Genomic DNA, 17,507 nt, shown 5'->3' with positions numbered 1-17,507 from the left:
CTACCCACCTTCCTGTTTGGGGTGGACAGATGAAACTAGCAATGGACGTCTGACCTTGGGCCAGTCACTTCTCCTAAGCCTCCTGTTCCCCACTAGTAAAAAGAGGGAGGTTTAAGATGATCTACATGTTCCCCTCTGAGTAGTAATCTGTGGAATTCATATTTTACCCTCCAGCACTGAGGGGCAGGGGTGTCACTCTGCCCCCACCCCCTGCCTCACCTCTTCTGCATTACTTTAGGACCTCAAAGCACTTTCACTATTAGTTCCCCTCTGTTGTCCTTTTTATTTCCCAAAGGGAAATGACTCACCCCAAAGTCAACTGGAGTGGGTGGAATGGTGTCATACAAGCAAACAGGGAGTCCCTACAGACATCCCTACCTCTGTGGGAACTCCTTCCCCTGGAGGTGTTCTCCCTAAGGCGAGTAGAAGGGAAAGGGGGTCACATTTCCTTTCCTTCTCTGGACTTTGCCCTGAAGCAGAGGGGCAGCCTAAGCTCCTGACTCCAGGGAAATCTCCCTCCCCGACTTGTCTCTCTCCCGGTCACCAGTAACCTCAGGACGAGGTCAGTCCCTCAATCACGTGAAGCCCTCACGTTTGCAAGGTTTGCAGAAAGGGCCTCTTAGCTTTGATCTCCCAGACGGCAGCCAAGCTTGCCAGTCCCTCCCCAGAAATTCACATGCCCCTGCCATACAGGCTTTCTAAACACGCCACCCTGACTCTTCAGCGCACCCCACCCAACCCCACTCTCAGCTCCTCCCAGGTCCCGGCAAGCGCTTTGCCAGGCAGAAAGGGGAAAGGCACGCAGTCCGCCCACTTTGTCAGTGGACTACAAATCCCGACAGCCTTGTTGTTGCGCAGGCGCACAGAGCTCAACGTGCCGGCTGTTGGAAAAGTGTGTCACTGGGGCACGAGGCGCTCCCTGGGATCACATGGTACCTGCTCCAGTGCCGCGTGCGGCCCGGGAACCCTGGGCTGCTGGCGCCTGCGCAGAGCCCTCTGTCCCAGGGAAAGGCTCGGGCAAAAGGCGGCTGAGATTGGCAGAGTGAAATATTACTGCCGAGGGAACGTAGCAGGGCACACGTCTCGCCTCTTTGCGACTCGGTGCTCTGTTTCTCCCCATCACCTACTTACTTCCTGGTTGCAACCTCTTTCCCTCTGGGACTTTTGCACCGGGAGCTCCAGATTCGCTACCCCGCAGCGCTGCGGAGCCGGCAGGCAGAGGCACCCCGTACACTGCAGAGACCCGACCCTCCTTGCTACCTTCTAGCCAGAACTACTGCAGGCTGATTCCCCCTACACACTCTCTCTGCTCTTCCCATGCAAAGCAGAACTCCGTTGCCTCAACGTCCAACCCTTCTGCAGGGCTGCGGTCTGGCCACCCCAAGACCTTGCTGCAGGGTGCTTCGGATCCTGATCGTGAGTCGCGGGGTCCACTCCCCGCCCTTAGCCAGTGCCCAGGGGGCAACAGCGGCGATCGCAATCTCTAGTTTGAGTCAAGGTCCAGTTTGAATGACCGCTCTCAGCCGGTGAAGACATGACGACCCTGGACTCCAACAACAACACAGGTACTGGGATTCCTTTACTATCATTTTTTCTCTGTCACTGTCTCCCCACCTTCATCTACGCCTTATAACAAGAGGAACTTTGTAGGGGACTCGGGAGTTCCTCGACCCGGAGATTTGCTAACATGCTGCGGGGCTTTAGTGTGGGATTTCCAGAGCGGCTTGTTCGGGCTGGAAATGCTCTCAGAAACGCACCATCACCACTCCTCAGAGTCCCAAAGCTCCCTTGAGCCTCGAATCCTGGGGCAGGAGGAAATGGAGAGGAGGTACGGGTGGTGAAGCGAAGAATTCAGGGGGACTGGGAGCTTTGGAACAGTGCCCCGAAACGGCCCCGTCTGTCCACTACCTGCAGCTGTAGTATGCCTGGCCTCAGAAAACGGACCCCCTCGCCTTTTGTCTTCCCCCTTCTCTAGTTCCTGCAGGCGGGAGGGAATCTGAGAAGCAGTGGCGCGATGGGGTCAGGGAAGGAAGGGCTGGGAGAATCGTTCGGATCTCACTGGGGAATCCTCAGTGACAGGAGGGAGCGACACTTGAGAAGTCCAGAGCGTGATGCCCGTCCGAGGGAGGGCACCTACAGGGCCCCGGCCGCCGGGAGGGCTCACATGGCTCTAGAGCCGGGCCCACGTGCTGCGTTTGTTTTCATTCAGTAGAAGCCGTGGCCGCCACCCCATTGGTCGTTGTCTCCCGGCCTCGTTACATAATGAGCTCCGCCCCCCCGGTCGCCCCGGCAACGCGTGTTCCCTTCTCTCCTCCCCTAGGTTGTCCCGGCCCTGCTAGCGTTCGGGGTCCAGCCCACGACCTGGTGGCCGGGGAGGGGCGGGGAGGAGGCGGGGCGACTGCTCTCGATTGACGGGAAGCGAGGAGGGCGGGGCCTCGAGTTCCGGGGTTCCTCGTTGGGGAGCCACGTGCGAGAGGCACACGTGGAGCAGGGACGTGAGGCCGGCTGAGGGCCCAGCTCCCGCCCTGCCCCGCCCCGCCGAGATCTGGGTGAAGCTGGGCTGACTCACCGCCCCCGCCTGCCTCCTTTTCCGGTCCGCCTGGCCGGCCCCCTCCCCCCATCACCAAAACAAAGTAACATGGAGCCATTCCTGACCTTTCATGGCCTTCTGTTTGACACTCCCTAAAGAGACCTCACCCCTAACCACCCTTCTCACTCCTTTCCACTTCACTCTTATTTGCACCTACTTCACTGTACTGCATTTAGACTCAGCTTCCCCACATTACAAATTCCTGTTCCCCAAGCTTCTCTTTCGTTAGTTCTGCGAGCATTGTCTTAACCCCATCTCCACCAGACAAGCTGCAGTTTGCCTACTAAGGGCTCCCCAAAGCAACTGCACCCCACAATTATAGCTGAAATGATACTGTCCTCTCTTTTTTCTCACAAAAAGGAAAACTGAGACCCAAAGAGGGGAGTTGATGTCCTCTTAAGTCACAAAATAAGTTGGTAGTGACGGGTCTAGACCTAGACCTAGACTTTTGAGTATGCTGCTCACTTCCACATTGGAAGCCTCTGCATGAAGGTCTCACTCCTTTTTGGGGGATGGGTGAACTAGGTCAACTTCATTTACTGCCAACTAATGATTCCATCCCCCACCTCAGCCCTGAAACCGTGGGAGCTGATCTGTTGTGCAACTATTTTCCAAGGAGCTGGGTTCACCCTGACCAACCTTGAGCTATTTTAGGGCCGCCCTGCCCAGTTTAGTGTGTGTCAGTGGGTGAGCAAGACATGTGCCTCTGCAGACACAGTGGCATGGCATGTGTTAGCTCACACGTGTCCTGGGATCCTCCCTTCTCCCTCCCGGCCCATGGCAGACCAATCTAGGTGCTTGGCGGAGGTGTGGCAGGCAGGTCACCTTTTTCTCCTGCTAATACCACGGGAGCACAGCCGCCTCATTGGCAATGTAACCAGAGGGTCAAAGTCCCTGAATGGCCGGAGAGCCAAGGTCATTGTTATCAGGCTGAGATCTGAAGGGGGAATTTTAGAGCCCCAGGCTGGACAGTTTGTACTTCCACCTCCTGCAACTCGCACCGCGAAGTCCTTTCTGGACACAGAGATAGACTCTACTGTGGCTCACTCTCTTAAGAGGCCAGGGGAACCAGGCTGGAAAGATCCCTTCCCTTCAGTTCCTTCAGAGAATATATGTCCCCAACTGGGGGGAATGTGACTGTCTTACTTTTGTAAACCCTCCATTCTCTTTATTGTCGGCTCCCTATTCCTCCATGGTCCATGGTCTCATTCTTGGAATGGTCTTAGTGTTAAAATCAGCAGTTGGGTTTTTGTTTTTGGAGGACTGGGCACTTTGAATGGTGCTCAGCTGCCCATCCCATCCCCAGATCGTCAACTGACAACTAAATCATTAGCTGCAGTCGATATTCCCAAGGAAGGCATATAGGGAAGGGGGGCACATATGCGAGATGCCACAGGGGTCATGCCTCACACTGAAAGCAGAAGCTGAAGGTGTCCTGCAAAGGGTCGTGGGTGTTGGCTTGGCCATGCCATGTCTACTGTGTGTTGGGGAATTGCTTATTAACTCCAAGATTAGGGGCTCCACGTGGTGAACTGAGTGGCCAGCAGTGTTTTGGGCAGACAGGTGGGGATGAGCACAGTGGCACCCTGGGTCCGGAGACATGGCGGCTGACACCCCCTTCCCTTTTGTTCTCTCCAGGTGGTGTCATCACCTACATTGGCTCCAGTGGCTCCTCCCCAAGCCGCACCAGCCCTGAATCCCTCTATAGTGACAACTCCAATGGCAGCTTCCAGTCCCTGACCCAAGGCTGTCCCACCTACTTCCCACCATCCCCCACTGGCTCCCTCACCCAAGACCCGGCTCGCTCCTTCGGGAGCATTCCACCCAGCCTGAGTGATGACGGCTCCCCTTCTTCCTCATCTTCCTCATCATCCTCCTCCTCCTCCTTCTATAATGGGAGCCCCCCCGGGAGTCTACAAGTGGCCATGGAGGACAGCAGCCGAGTGTCTCCCAGCAAGAGCACCAGCAACATCACCAGTGAGTACCTTTCCAGCTGATTCGGGGGAAGGGAAGCAGGCCAGGGCCAGATTGGGAATGGGTTTTTACGTGACACCAGTCTTGCCAGGGCCTATTCTGGCTTCAGGGATTTCTCCTAGAGTGGCACCAGCCCCTCTTCAGCCAAGTCTTGTCACTCCAGTGCCCCTCAACTCTGGAGTTCCTCCTTAGCTTTTCCCTCCCCGGATCTCCGGCCCAGAAGGCCTCCACACCTCTGGCCACTCAGCCTGGCTTCTCCTGCTCACCTGCTGCCCGTCTCTTCCACAGAGCTGAATGGCATGGTGTTACTGTGTAAAGTGTGTGGGGATGTTGCCTCGGGCTTCCACTACGGTGTGCACGCCTGTGAGGGCTGCAAGGTGAGGCAGACTGGGGGTAAGGGCAGGGGCAGGTGGCCCCCTCCCCCTGGACACAGAGGCCCAGCCATGATGGAGGTGGTCACTAACCGCCCCTGCCCTCCAGGGCTTTTTCCGTCGGAGCATCCAGCAGAACATCCAGTACAAAAGGTGTCTGAAGAATGAGAATTGCTCCATCGTCCGCATCAATCGCAACCGCTGCCAGCAATGTCGCTTCAAGAAGTGTCTCTCCGTGGGCATGTCTCGAGACGGTGAGGCAGCATCCCCACATCCTCCCCCTTTCTTCCGCCCAAAGTTTCTGAATTAATCCTTCCCTTTAAAAAAGTCCCAAATGGAGACATTTCATACTGTGAATCACATTTGCACAGGGTATGTCCATCCTTCATTTGCTCAGGTCAACAAAAACTTCTATCCCATTGGTCCCTCGGGTCACCTCCTACCAGCAGTTCCTCCTAGGGAAACCCCCTTGATGGGTGGGGTTTTGCTGGTTTTAGTTTTGATGTGAAATCCCAAGCCTTCAGGGCCTTGCCCTTTCAGGAGGAAGGAAGGAAGAGAAGCACGTGAGCGTGGTTGAGAACTTCCTGATGCTGTTCTCATCCTGTTGCAGCTGTGCGTTTTGGGCGCATCCCCAAACGAGAGAAGCAGCGGATGCTTGCTGAGATGCAGAGTGCCATGAACCTGGCCAACAACCAGTTGAGCAGCCAGTGCCCGCTGGAGACTTCACCCACCCAGCACCCCACCCCAGGCCCCATGGGCCCCTCGCCACCCCCTGCTCCAGTCCCCTCACCCCTGGTGGGCTTCTCCCAGTTCCCACAACAGCTGACGCCTCCCAGATCCCCAAGCCCTGAGCCCACAGTGGAGGATGTGATATCCCAGGTGGCCCGGGCCCATCGAGAGATCTTCACCTACGCCCATGACAAGCTGGGCAGCTCACCTGGCAACTTCAATGCCAATCATGCATCAGGTAGCCCTCCAGCCACCACCCCACATCGCTGGGAAAATCAGGGCTGCCCACCTGCCCCCAATGACAACAACATCTTGGCTGCCCAGCGTCACAACGAGGCCCTAAATGGTCTGCGCCAGGCCCCCTCCTCCTACCCTCCCACCTGGTCTCCTGGCCCCGCACACCACAGCTGCCACCAGTCCAACAGCAATGGGCACCGTCTATGCCCCACCCACGTGTATGCAGCCCCAGAAGGCAAAACACCTGCCAACGATCCCCGGCAGGGCAGCTCAAAGAATGTTCTGCTGGTAAGGGCATGGGGGCGGGCGAGTGCGTTAAGAACGTCGGGGGGGCCTGGCAGAATGGACTTAGTGTAGGGCAGCTGGGGGTTCCTGGAGGCTGAGTGTGGGGATAGCGTCTTCCCAAGAGAAAATGTCTTGCCTTGCAGTCTGGGCTCTGCCTGGGAATCCTTGATCTCCACCTGGCACCTAATTGCTACTTTATCTGAAAGACCCATCCTCCAGGGCCACAGCCCCTAGCCCAGGCAGAATCTGGGGTCCAGCAATGCTTGAGGTGTCCATCTGACCCAGCCTGGCTGACAGCTCCCCTCCTTCAATCCTTTCCTCCCCCAGGCATGTCCCATGAACATGTACCCGCACGGACGTAGTGGGCGAACGGTGCAGGAGATCTGGGAGGATTTCTCCATGAGCTTCACGCCCGCTGTGCGGGAGGTGGTAGAGTTTGCCAAACACATCCCGGGCTTCCGTGACCTTTCTCAGCACGACCAAGTCACCCTGCTTAAGGCTGGCACCTTTGAGGTGAGTGACCGTTTATGCTTCCGGTTTTTGTTTTTTTTTTTGAGACAGAGTTTCGCTTGTCGCCCAGGCTGGAGTGCAGTGGTGCGATCTCCACTCACTGCAACCTCCACCTCCTGGGTTCAAGCAATTCTACCTCAGCCTTCCAAGTAGCCGGGATTACAGGTTCCCGCCACCACGCTTGGCTAATTTTTATATTTTTAGTAGAGACAGGGTTTCGCCATGTTGGCCAGGCTGGTCTCGAACTCCTGACCCCAGGTGATCCGCCCGCCTCGGACTCCCAAAGTATTGGGATTTCAGGCGTGAGCCATTGCACCCAGATGCTTCCTGCTTTTGACCTTGGGAAGGATCCAACAGAAAGCCCTGCTGTCTGGGGTGGGCAGGACCTCTGAAAGGTTTTGGAACCCAGTTATCTTTGTCCTTATAGCCTGATTGGTGGAAGGGGCTGAGCAGCTCCTGCTGCTGCCTCTTGATGGCTGGAACTTCTGTCATCTCAGTTGGAATTTAATCACAACCCATTACACTGAAATAATGCCTTGGGTGCACTGCTGCCCCCATTCTAGACAAGAGCAGATTAACTTTGGTGAATGCCTTGCCCAAGGTCACAGGTAGTGACAAAGCTGACACTCAGATTCAGGCTTATCGGATCCCAAAGCCATCCTTCCACCTGGGCTCCCTCATTGCCCATTCAGAAATAATCCCCACTCCACTGAGAAATCAAAGGCGGCACCACTAAACCCTCTGACAAACTACAGGGGCGATTTGGCCAGTGCTTCTCCCACCACACCCAGGATGACTGTTCCCCCTCCCCCCCTAGGTGCTGATGGTGCGCTTTGCTTCGTTGTTCAACGTGAAGGACCAGACAGTGATGTTCCTAAGCCGCACCACCTACAGCCTGCAGGAGCTTGGTGCCATGGGCATGGGAGACCTGCTCAATGCCATGTTCGACTTCAGCGAGAAGCTCAACTCCCTGGCGCTTACCGAGGAGGAGCTGGGCCTCTTCACCGCGGTGGTGCTTGTTTCTGCAGGTAGGTCAGGCTGTCGCCTGACCCGGGGGAGGAGGCAGACGCAGTTCAATTCAACACACCTTTTATGGAGTACCTACTCTATGCCAGGCCCTGCACCGGGCACTGGGGATACAGACATGATTCAGACACAGTCTAGCTTGGGAAACAGACTCATGCCCGACTAATTATAAAACAGTGAGATAAGTGTCACAGTAGAAGCATGAACCAAGGAAGCACAGACAACTATTTCTGCCTGGGGGAGCTGGGGAAGGAGGCGACACTTGAGTTGGGGCCTCAAAGGACAAGTAAGATGTTGCCAGGCAGAGAAAGGGGGAAGGGCATCCCAGGCAGAGGGAACTACACAGCAAAAAGCAAGGGAGCCTGGCCATGTTTGGCCTGCTGCGGAAGGGAAGGTGGTCTTACGGGATGGGAGGTGACCAGCCCTGCTGAGCCCACGCTCCCAGCTTTCAGGCATCTCCTGCTCTTGGGGCAGAGGCCTGGGAGAAGGTATGGCACTCCTTCTCCTTCCCCATCGGCCTTCTGGGGGGTTTCAGGGAGAGGCTGCTGCATTGCCTGCCAGGTCCTCGCAGACCTCCGGTTCCTCCTCAGAGGAGCTCGGGGAGTCCGCCTCACTGCTGTCGTCTTCCCCACAGACCGCTCGGGCATGGAGAATTCCGCTTCGGTGGAGCAGCTCCAGGAGACGCTGCTGCGGGCTCTTCGGGCTCTGGTGCTGAAGAACCGGCCCTTGGAGACTTCCCGCTTCACCAAGCTGCTGCTCAAGCTGCCGGACCTGCGGACCCTGAACAACATGCATTCCGAGAAGCTGCTGTCCTTCCGGGTGGACGCCCAGTGACCCGCCCGGCCGGCCTTCTGCCGCTGCCCCCTTGTACAGAATCGAACTCTGCACTTCTCTCTCCTTTACGAGACGAAAAGGAAAAGCAAACCAGAATCTTATTTATATTGTTATAAAATATTCCAAGATGAGCCTCTGGCCCCCTGAGCCTTCTTGTAAATACCTGCCTCCCTCCCCCATCACCGAACTTCCCCTCCTCCCCTATTTAAACCTCTCTCTCTCCCCCACAACCCTCCCCTGGCCCTCTGATTTGTTCTGTTCCTGTCTCAAATCCAATAGTTCACAGCTGAGCTGGCTTCTGTGGTGTGTGCTCGTTTGGGGGGTGGGGTGGAAATACTGCCAAGGCTGGGGGGGCCACCTCTCCATCTGGTCAGTTTGTGGGGTGGGTACTCTGCCAGCAGATGGGAGGATATAGGGAAACAGCACACAAGTCTAAGGGGGGTGCCCAAGGGGGTTATTTTCATCATATATTTATTACATAAATATATAGTAAAATAGACGAGCAACAATTACCATAAAAATATCTTTCTTTAAAATCCTGACCCAAAACACAACGGGGTGAAAAATCGCACATAACAGACATACTGATTGTCAACGTGGGGCAGGAGTAGGAGCCCCTCAAGTCACCCCTGCCGGTCCCACCCCTCCCTGGGGAAGAGACCTACCTCCTTCCCTGTTTCTGGCCACAACCCCCCTCCCCCCAGCCCAGCACCAGCTTCTCATACATTCAGTAGCGCCTCTGGGCAGTGTCCCCCTCCCCCCCGCCCAGGAGTTCCCAGGGCAGGAGTTACTGTCCTCCTTATGGACGGTGTCTCTCTCACACGCCCTGCCCTCTCCCAGCCCTGCAGACCCGCCACCAGGAGAAGGGGTAGGGGCTCCTCCCCCACCCTCCCCAAGTCTGAGCAGGGAGGAGGCTGGATGAGGTATGTGTGTTATGAGTGATGGGAGGGGCAATACTGAGATGGAGAGGCGGGTGGTGGGGGCGGGGTAGTGGTCATGGCTCTGGCACCCCCTTGTCCTGGCCTGGCCCCCTCGTCCTATTCCCAGCAACCCGTCCTCCCACCGATACTGCACCTGCTGCTCCACCCTGCCTGCCCTAGTGCCCCGGGCCAATACTGGGGGAGGCGTGCTGAGCACCCACATCAAGGCCATCCCCCTCATTAGCACCAATGGCCCCCAGGAGAGGGCCCTGTCCCCCACTTCCACAGCAGGGACTGGGACAGCTGCCGCTCTAGAGCAGGTGCGTGGCACTCCTGAGTCGCCCTGGCTCCTCCCCTACCATGTGTACTCACTCACACATTCACGCAGAGGAACGCACACATACACCCCACATCACCGAGGGGGAAGGGAGGGGTCTGGGGAGGATGGGATCACAGCTCATATGATTGGGGAGGGTGGGGGAGTCCCAAGTGCCTATAAGCGGCTAAGGCTCTTCAAGGCCTTTTCTCTGCCGTGTCCATGGCTGAGAATGGGGATGGAGGGGTTGGGGTGGGGATGGAGGGATGGGGAAGACAGCAGACAGGTCAGGAATTCCACTGGGCCCCCAGGCGTGGTAGGAAGGTACAAGAGGGCCTACCCATGGGACTGGAGTAATACAGGATTCAGTACTCCAGGAGAGAGAGAGAGGATAGAGACAAAGACAGCGCGGGCAGCCTGAGGCCCCAGCAGGGTGGGACAGGCACATGCACAGGTGACAGCGGGTGCTCCTCCAGGCCCTCCACCCCTGTTGGAAACACCTGAACAATGGGGGAAGGACAGTGCCCTGACGGGCAGCATAGCATTGCCTTCCCATGTCCGTGTGTGCATGTACGTGTGTGTGTGTGTGTGTGTGTTTGTGTGTGTAGGGGGCTGTGGCAGGCTGAGGGTCAGGGTGGGGTGGCAGGTTCCCCACTGCTTAAGACATTTTTGCCCCAATAGTGCAAAGTGCAGGAAGCCCTGGCACCCCTCCCCCCACCCCCTGCCCCAATCCCCATGGCTTCCGGGGGCATCTGTGTCCACCCATCCATCCCTGCCGACATGCAGCCCTGAGCCCAGCGCCCTCTGGTCTGCTCTGTCCCACCCCCACCTCCTGCTCCCATGGGAGGACCACCTCCTCTCTCCCTCTCTCCCCTGAGGAGTGGGCGGCAGCCACAGGGAGGGGGAGGAGGACAGCTCACCCAAGTGCAGACCAACAGAGCACCCTCACCAGGAGGGCGAGAGGGGCTCAAGCCAAAGTCCCTGAATTAGAGAAAAGAAGAGGGGAAGGGGTCCCGGGGCAGAGGGGCAGCTGGCCAAAAGAGCTTTAAAGAAAAAGGAGCACCGACCACTCCTCCCCTGGGGCCCCAACTAAGTGTCACTTATCTAAACACCCCCATTCTGGTGCCTGCCAGCCCAGAGTTAGTGCAGTGAGTAGGAGCAGGGGAGGAGGGCAGAGGTTAGAGAGAGCCCAGAAGACAGATGGGAAACAGGGAAACAGAGTGCTAAAGGGGTGGAGGGTTCTGGGAGACGCTCACGCACAGCCCTCCTGCCCCCCGCCCCTACCCCCGCCCCCACCAATGCAGCAGCATCCGGTTTCTAGCTAATACTGCAGGATATGAGGAGGGTAGGAGCTGGAGCCACAGTTTTTCCTGGGTGGGTGCCAAGGTGTGGAAGGAGGAGGTGGACGGGGAGAGGCCCCTAGGGCTGGGCACTTAAAGGGGAGCTGTGTGGGCAGCAGGGCAGGCTGGTGAGGGGCCAGCTGGCATCCAGCATGAGAGGTAGATGGAACTCAGCGGGCACGAGTGGCAGAAAGCAGAGGACATACTAGGGTTGGGGGGTGCCAAAGGGGCACAGAGGGCGGGGTATGGCAAGGGGGGTGGCCAGGACCCTGTTGTGTTAACTCACAGCTCTGATCGGCAGCCCTACCCTTGGGGCTCTGGTGTGGGGGCATTTCTCTCTGATGTGGGGGAAGAAGGGGCAGCTCGCAAAGTGCATGGGGTGGTAATGGGGGGGTCCTCCCCTCTGGTCAGCCTCAGTTAATAACTTAATATCATCTCTCTCTATCGCTCGCTCTCTCTTTTTTTGTATTTTTCTCTCTGTCTAGTTTTTCTTCATTTGTCTTCTCCCCTTGCTTGGTTTCCAAAGTGCAGTTAGAATGACTATAAATTTTAACCTCCAGGGGAGGAGCCAAGCCAAGCCGTTCTTTGCACCCAGGCATCTGGGGAAGTAGAGAGGCCCTCAGCCTGGAGGGGAGACCTAGGCCAAGGAACTGGGTGGGGGGCTCTCTCTCGTGTGTGTAGGGGGTGAGTTGAGGGCATCTTCCCCCAGCCCACATTCCTCCTTCCCCTACGGTCACGGTGGCTTGTCCCCTCTCAGTCCTCCCGCCCTTCCCCTACCTTCTGAGAGGATGGGGTCCTGGGAACTGCAGGACACGGCTCCCCCAGCCTCCCACACTGTCCTTTCCATAGCAAGTTCATTTGTTTGCCCTGTCCCAGGGCTGGAGGTCTGAGGAGGGACCTGGGCAGTGCGGGTGTGTGTGTGGGAGCTGAATCTATCCAAGGACGAGAGGAAGGAGAGAAGGGGTGTGGGGGGGTCTCCCTCAGCCCCCAGCTCTGCCCCTTCTCTCCAGGCTCCTCCCCACCAGCTCCGCACACCCTCTGGCCGCCTGAGGCTTTAGACTTCCTGATCCTCAAAGACCTCGAGGAAGAGTGGGGGGAAGAGTTCGGTGGGGCACTCGACTTTCATGTGGAGGAAGCGGCTGGCGTGGCAGGCCCCGATCATGCGGAGGTCAGTCACCTTCATCAGCAGCTTGGGCCAGAAGTGCGGAATGTTGTGTTTGCGGTGGTTGACGTAGTGCTCGAACGCCAGCAGGTACGCCTCCTGACTCTTCTCGATCTTGTCCACACACAGCAGGCCCGAGCGGTCTGTGGGGGAAGAGGGACGTGAGGGGCGAGGGGCTGGCCGAAGGCCTGGAGATGGGGAGGGTGAGGTGTGGGGGCGTGGGAAGAAAGGACTAGAGGGGAGATAGAGGCAGAGAGGCTGGGGGAGGGGAGGGGAGAAGCTCTTCCTGAGGGACGTGGACAGGAGAAGCACAGGGAGAGGGAGGCAGCTGGGAAGTGGAGAGGGGCAGGGGGGTACTGGGGGGAGGGGGCAACGCAAGGAGGACAGAGGGACAGGCCAGGGGCTGGGGGAGAGAGAGGAGCCTTGGAGTGAGGAGGACTGAGGTTGGTGGTCAGAGAGACGGGGTGCAGATGGGGGTAGGGAGGGGACTGAGGGGTAAGAGATGGGACTGGGAGACAGAGGAGGGATGGGGGAATGGAAGGTGGCTGAGAACAAAGTGGGGAGTGGGGAACAAAGGGGAATGTGAGTGACAGAGGGACGGGGCAGTGAGAAGGAAGGAGACAAAGACAGGAAAAGGCACAGAGCAGGGATGGGGAGGCAAGAGATGGGCCTGGGGAACGAGTGAGAAGTGGGTGACAGAGCAAGGAACAGGGGACAGGGGATGGCCCAGGTGACAGAGAGGTAGCCCAGAAGAAGATTCAGGAGGGAGTTGAGCAACAGGCCCAGGGTCCAGCCAATCTCTGGGACCCCTGGAAGCTTCTGAGCCCTCCCGACCAATCAGCAGGTACCTGTTGACATTAGCAGCACAGCCTGCAGCAGAGCCACTTCCGTGTCATCCAGGTTAAAGGCAGAGAGTGACTTGCCCAGTTCAAAGATGGCGTCAGAGACTACGCCCAGGCCGCCATTCTTGAGCTGCTCCCGCTTGACAGCCATCTCCCCACTCAGCGTCAGGGTGTCGCTCTCAGGGTCGTAGCGGACAGCCGCCCGCAGGGACATGATCTCCATGCAGCACCCCTTCAGGAGGATGATCTGGTCTTCGCAAGGCAGCTGTGGAGCAGCAGGGCCACAGGAGCACTCAGCATACCCCTCCCCGCGTCTTTGAGTCTCCCCTAGAGTGTCCTCCGGGAGCCGTGAGACCCGCGAGGCCCCCACGGACTCTGAACGGCTGACCTTGTGTTGGGCCATGTGCATGCCCTATTCCATTTAAGCCTCACAATTATGCCTGTGAGGCCCAGCACAGTGGCTCACGACTATAATGCCAGCGCTTGGGAGGCCAAGGCGGGTGGATCACTTGAGGTCAGGAGTTCGAGACCAGCCTGGCCAACATACATGGTGAAACCCCATCTCTACTAAAAAGACAAAATTAGCTGGGCATGGTGGCACATGCCTGTAGTCCCAGCTACTCAGGAGGCTAAGGCAGGAGAATTGCTTGAACTCAGGAGGCGGAGGTTGCAGTGAGCCCAGATCGCGTCACTGCACTCCAGCCTCGGTGACAGAATGAGACTCCATCTCAAAAAAAAAAAAAAATTATGCCTGTGAGTTAGCGCCCATCATTATCCCCAGCCCACTCCAGATGGGAACACTGAGGCACAGGGGATGGAGGTAACTTGCCCCAGGTCACATGGCTAGTAGGGCAGCCTGTCTCCAGCACTAGTGCTCTGGAAAATGAGAACTTTCAGGCTGCCTGGAGTTGGGTGGCCGCATAGACTTGAAGGATGAGGGGCTGTGGAGGGGAGCACTTGGAGCCGGCTGATTTCTTAGAGCAGCCAGACCTTGGCGTGTGTCTGTGTGCTGGGTGTGTATGTGTCTGTGTGTATCTGTGTATGTGTGTCTGTGTGCTGTGTGTGTGCTTGGAGGGTGTGTGTCTGTGTATGTATTTGTGTGTTTCTGTGCTAGGTGTATGTGTGTTTGCATATGTATCTGTGTGTCTGTATGCTATGTGTGTGTCTCCGTGTGTGTGTCTGTGTGCAGGGTGTGAATGTGTGTGCCTGTGTACTAGGTGTGTGTGTGTGTGCTGGGTGTGTGTATCTGTGTATGTGTCTGTGTGCTAGGCATGTGTGTCTGTGTGCTACGTGTATGCATCTGTGTGTGTGCCTGTATGCTATGTGTGTGTCTGTTTGTGTGTGTGTCTGTATCTATGTGTGTGTCTGCTAGGTGTGTGTGTGTGTGCACCTGTGTGCTGGGTGTATCTGTGTGTGTGTGTGTGTGTCTGTGTGCTAGGTGTGTGTCTATGTATCTGTGTCTGTGTGCTAGGTGTATATGTCTGTGTGTGTGTGTGTCTATGGATCTGTGTGTCTGTGTGCTAGGTGTGTGTGTCTGTGTGTGTGCCTGTGTGCTGGGTGTGTGTCTGTATGTGTGTGTGTGTCTGTGTGCTAGGTGTATATGTTTGTGTGTGTCTCAATGTATCTGTGTGTTTGTGTGCTAGGTGTATGTCTGTGTGTGTCTGTGTGCTGGGTGTATGTGTATGTGTGTGTGTCTGTGTATGTATCTGTGTGCTAGGTGTGTGTGTGTGTGTGTGTCTGTGTATGTGTCTGCATGTGTGCCTGTCTGCTGGGTGTATGTGTATGCATATGTGTGTATGTGTGTGTGTCTGTGTATGCATCTGTGTGCTAGGTGTGTCTGTGTATGTGTCTGCATGTGTGCCTGTGTGCTGAGTGTATGCTGACCTACAGGAATTGCTCCTTGTCCAGAGAACCTCAGATGAGCCTGTACTGGGTGACCGGGGGAGCAGGTTTCCCTCCAACACAGCACTACATCTCTCCCCGCTTCTGCCACTTACCTCGGAGAACATGGGCAGTTTTTTGGCAAAGTCCACCACACGGGTGATGGCCGGGGTGATGATCTTAGTAAACTCGCTGAAGGCTTCCAGGTCCACCTTGTCTCCGTCCGGCATGGAGACAATGGGTGACTGGCCAATGTCATCGGGCTAGAGAGAAAGATGGGGGTCAGCTGGGACCGCAGACCCCTTTCAGCCTCTCACTGAGGCTCCCTGCCCACCAGGGGGAGCTCCAAGGCAGCTTGGGGAAGAGGGGCCACCGGTGCCTGAGTCCCAGCCCCAAAGCTTTTCCTTCATCTTGAGCAGAGAATAGACCAGAACCAGAGCTCCAAGTCAGCTAATAATAATAACGGTAATAACAGTAGTAGCAGCTATAATGTCTGAATACTTAATATATGATCAGGCATCAGGCTACATGTTTTACATGTCTTATCTCATTTAATCCTGACCATAATCCTAAAAGGAATAATTATAATAATCACCATTTCACAGATGTGGAAACTGAGGCATGGGACAGCTAAATAATAAGGTTAAAGTCATATGACCAGCAAGTGGTAGGACCAGGGTTTGAACTTGGGCAGTCTGACTTGTGACTGTTACACATCTGCTTGGAATCAGAGCCTGTGCCCTTAACAGTGTGCACTGTCCACCCCCCGGCATGCTCCACCATGAACCAGGTGCTGGTTTTCTGCCTTCCTTCACCACGTATAGCCAACTGTCCATCTCCTCCCAAACTGACCATTTTTTTTTTGAGAGAGGGTCTTGCTCTGTTGCCTGGGCTGGAGTGCAGTGGTGTAATCATGGCTTACTGCAGCCTCGACCTCCCAGGCTTAGGGGATCCTCCTGCCTCAGTCTCCCGAGTAGCTGGGACCACAGGCACACACCCCCATGCCCAGCTAATTTTAAAATTATTCGTAGAGAGGCCGGGAGCAGTAGCTCACACCTGTAATCCCAGCACTTTGGGAGGCCAAGGCAGGCAGATCACCTGAGGTTGAGAGTTCAGACAAGCCTGACCAACATGGAGAAACACCGTCTTTACTAAAAATACAAAATTAGCCGGGCGTGGTGGCGCACGCCTGTAATCCCAGCTATTTGGGAAGCTGAGGCAGGAGAATCGCTTGAAGCCAGGAGGTAGAGGTTGCGGTGAGCCAAGATTGCACCACTGCACTCCAGCCTGGACAACAAGAGCGAAACTCCATCTAAAAAAAATTATTCGTAAAGGGTGGGCATGGTGGCTCACACCTTGTAATCACAGCACTTCGGGAGGCCGAGGCGGGTGGATCACTTGAGGTCAGGAGTTCAAGACCAGCCTGGCCAACATGGTGAAACCCTGTCTCTACTAAAAACACAAAAATTAGCCAGGCATGGTGGCCGGTGCCTGTAATCCCAGCTACTCGGGAGACTGAGGCGGGAGAATCGCTTGAACCCAGGAGGCGGAGGTTGCAGTGAGCCGAGATCTTGCCACTACACTCTAGCCTGGGTGAGAGTGAGACTCCGTATAAAAAAAAAAAAAAATTATTCATAGAGGTGGGATCTCTGTATGTCACCCAGACTGGTCTCAACCTCCTGGGCTCAAGCGATCCTACCACCTTGGTCTCACAAATTGCTGGGATTACAGGCATGAGCCACTGCACCTGGTCCCAAACTCATCATTTACTTAGCAACTAGCTTGACCAGGGCCTAACACAATGCCTGGCACCCAGCAGGTGCTCAAAAATACTATGACATAACTGTATCCTTACCCTCTCCTCCCAGTCACTATGGGCAGGAAAAAGAAGAAAGGTCACCCTCGCTCCCTGGAAATTCGATGAGGAAGGCAAGGCTCTGTCCTCATGGAGCTCCCAGTTGGATGGAGTAGACACAGTCCAGACAGCAAGGACACAAACACAAGTATATAAAATCTGGACAGCAAAAGTGTGAAGGGTATGTATTTTGGGTTGGATTACACTAAGAAGACTTCCTGGAGGAGGCAAGACTCCGAGCTCAGTCTCCTCTCCCTGCCACCTGGCTACTGCTCTCCCCATGCCTCCTTTCTCCTTACCAGGAATTTCCGCCTCTGTTTCCAATGGCTGCCCTGGGCATTGGTGCTGCGATGGGCCTCTGTGGCAATGTGGATCAGATCCCACTCTTCAGGAGTGGGCTCTGGTCGCTGCTGCAGTGATCGGATCATCTCCTCCTTCCGCCGCCGCTCCCGGTTCTGCTCAATCAGCTTACGCTTGGCCACCCGCTTCGAGTCATCTAGAACCACTGTGAACAGAGAGGCACAAGGTCCGATGCATGGCACTCTCCATCCCCTTTCCATAATGCTCCTGGAAACTACTCTTCCTAGAGTACAGGTTGGAGAAACCGAGGGCCATGGAGGCTAAATGACTTCCCA

General features: G+C 56.2%; 2 protein-coding genes across 2 annotated transcripts in view; one reads left to right on the top strand and one right to left on the bottom strand.

Moving 5' to 3' along the window:
* Positions 1-846: 846 nt before the first annotated feature.
* Positions 847-8,846, top strand: NR1D1 (nuclear receptor subfamily 1 group D member 1). Its single transcript, XM_054459819.2, has 8 exons — positions 847-1,565; positions 4,229-4,567; positions 4,853-4,941; positions 5,045-5,189; positions 5,546-6,189; positions 6,514-6,699; positions 7,514-7,724; positions 8,357-8,846. Exons 1-8 carry the CDS (start codon positions 1,535-1,537, stop codon positions 8,554-8,556), a joined length of 1,845 nt encoding a protein of 614 aa, XP_054315794.1. The 5' UTR covers positions 847-1,534; the 3' UTR covers positions 8,557-8,846.
* Positions 7,769-17,507, bottom strand: part of THRA (thyroid hormone receptor alpha) — a 31,352-nt gene continuing 21,613 nt past the window's right edge. The window contains exons 6-9 of the mRNA XM_054459820.2: positions 17,172-17,377; positions 15,134-15,280; positions 13,143-13,401; positions 7,769-12,437 (exon numbers count right to left, since the gene is read on the bottom strand). Of these exons, the coding sequence (XP_054315795.1) occupies positions 12,187-12,437; positions 13,143-13,401; positions 15,134-15,280; positions 17,172-17,377 (863 nt within the window). The 3' untranslated portion in view covers positions 7,769-12,186. The remainder of the gene's footprint in view (positions 12,438-13,142; positions 13,402-15,133; positions 15,281-17,171; positions 17,378-17,507) is intronic.

The sequence above is a fragment of the Pongo pygmaeus genome, chromosome 19 (assembly GCF_028885625.2).
Source record: "Pongo pygmaeus isolate AG05252 chromosome 19, NHGRI_mPonPyg2-v2.0_pri, whole genome shotgun sequence".
In the NCBI taxonomy this organism is placed as follows: Eukaryota; Metazoa; Chordata; class Mammalia; order Primates; family Hominidae; genus Pongo; species Pongo pygmaeus.
This window is presented reverse-complemented; position numbering and strand designations above follow the sequence as displayed.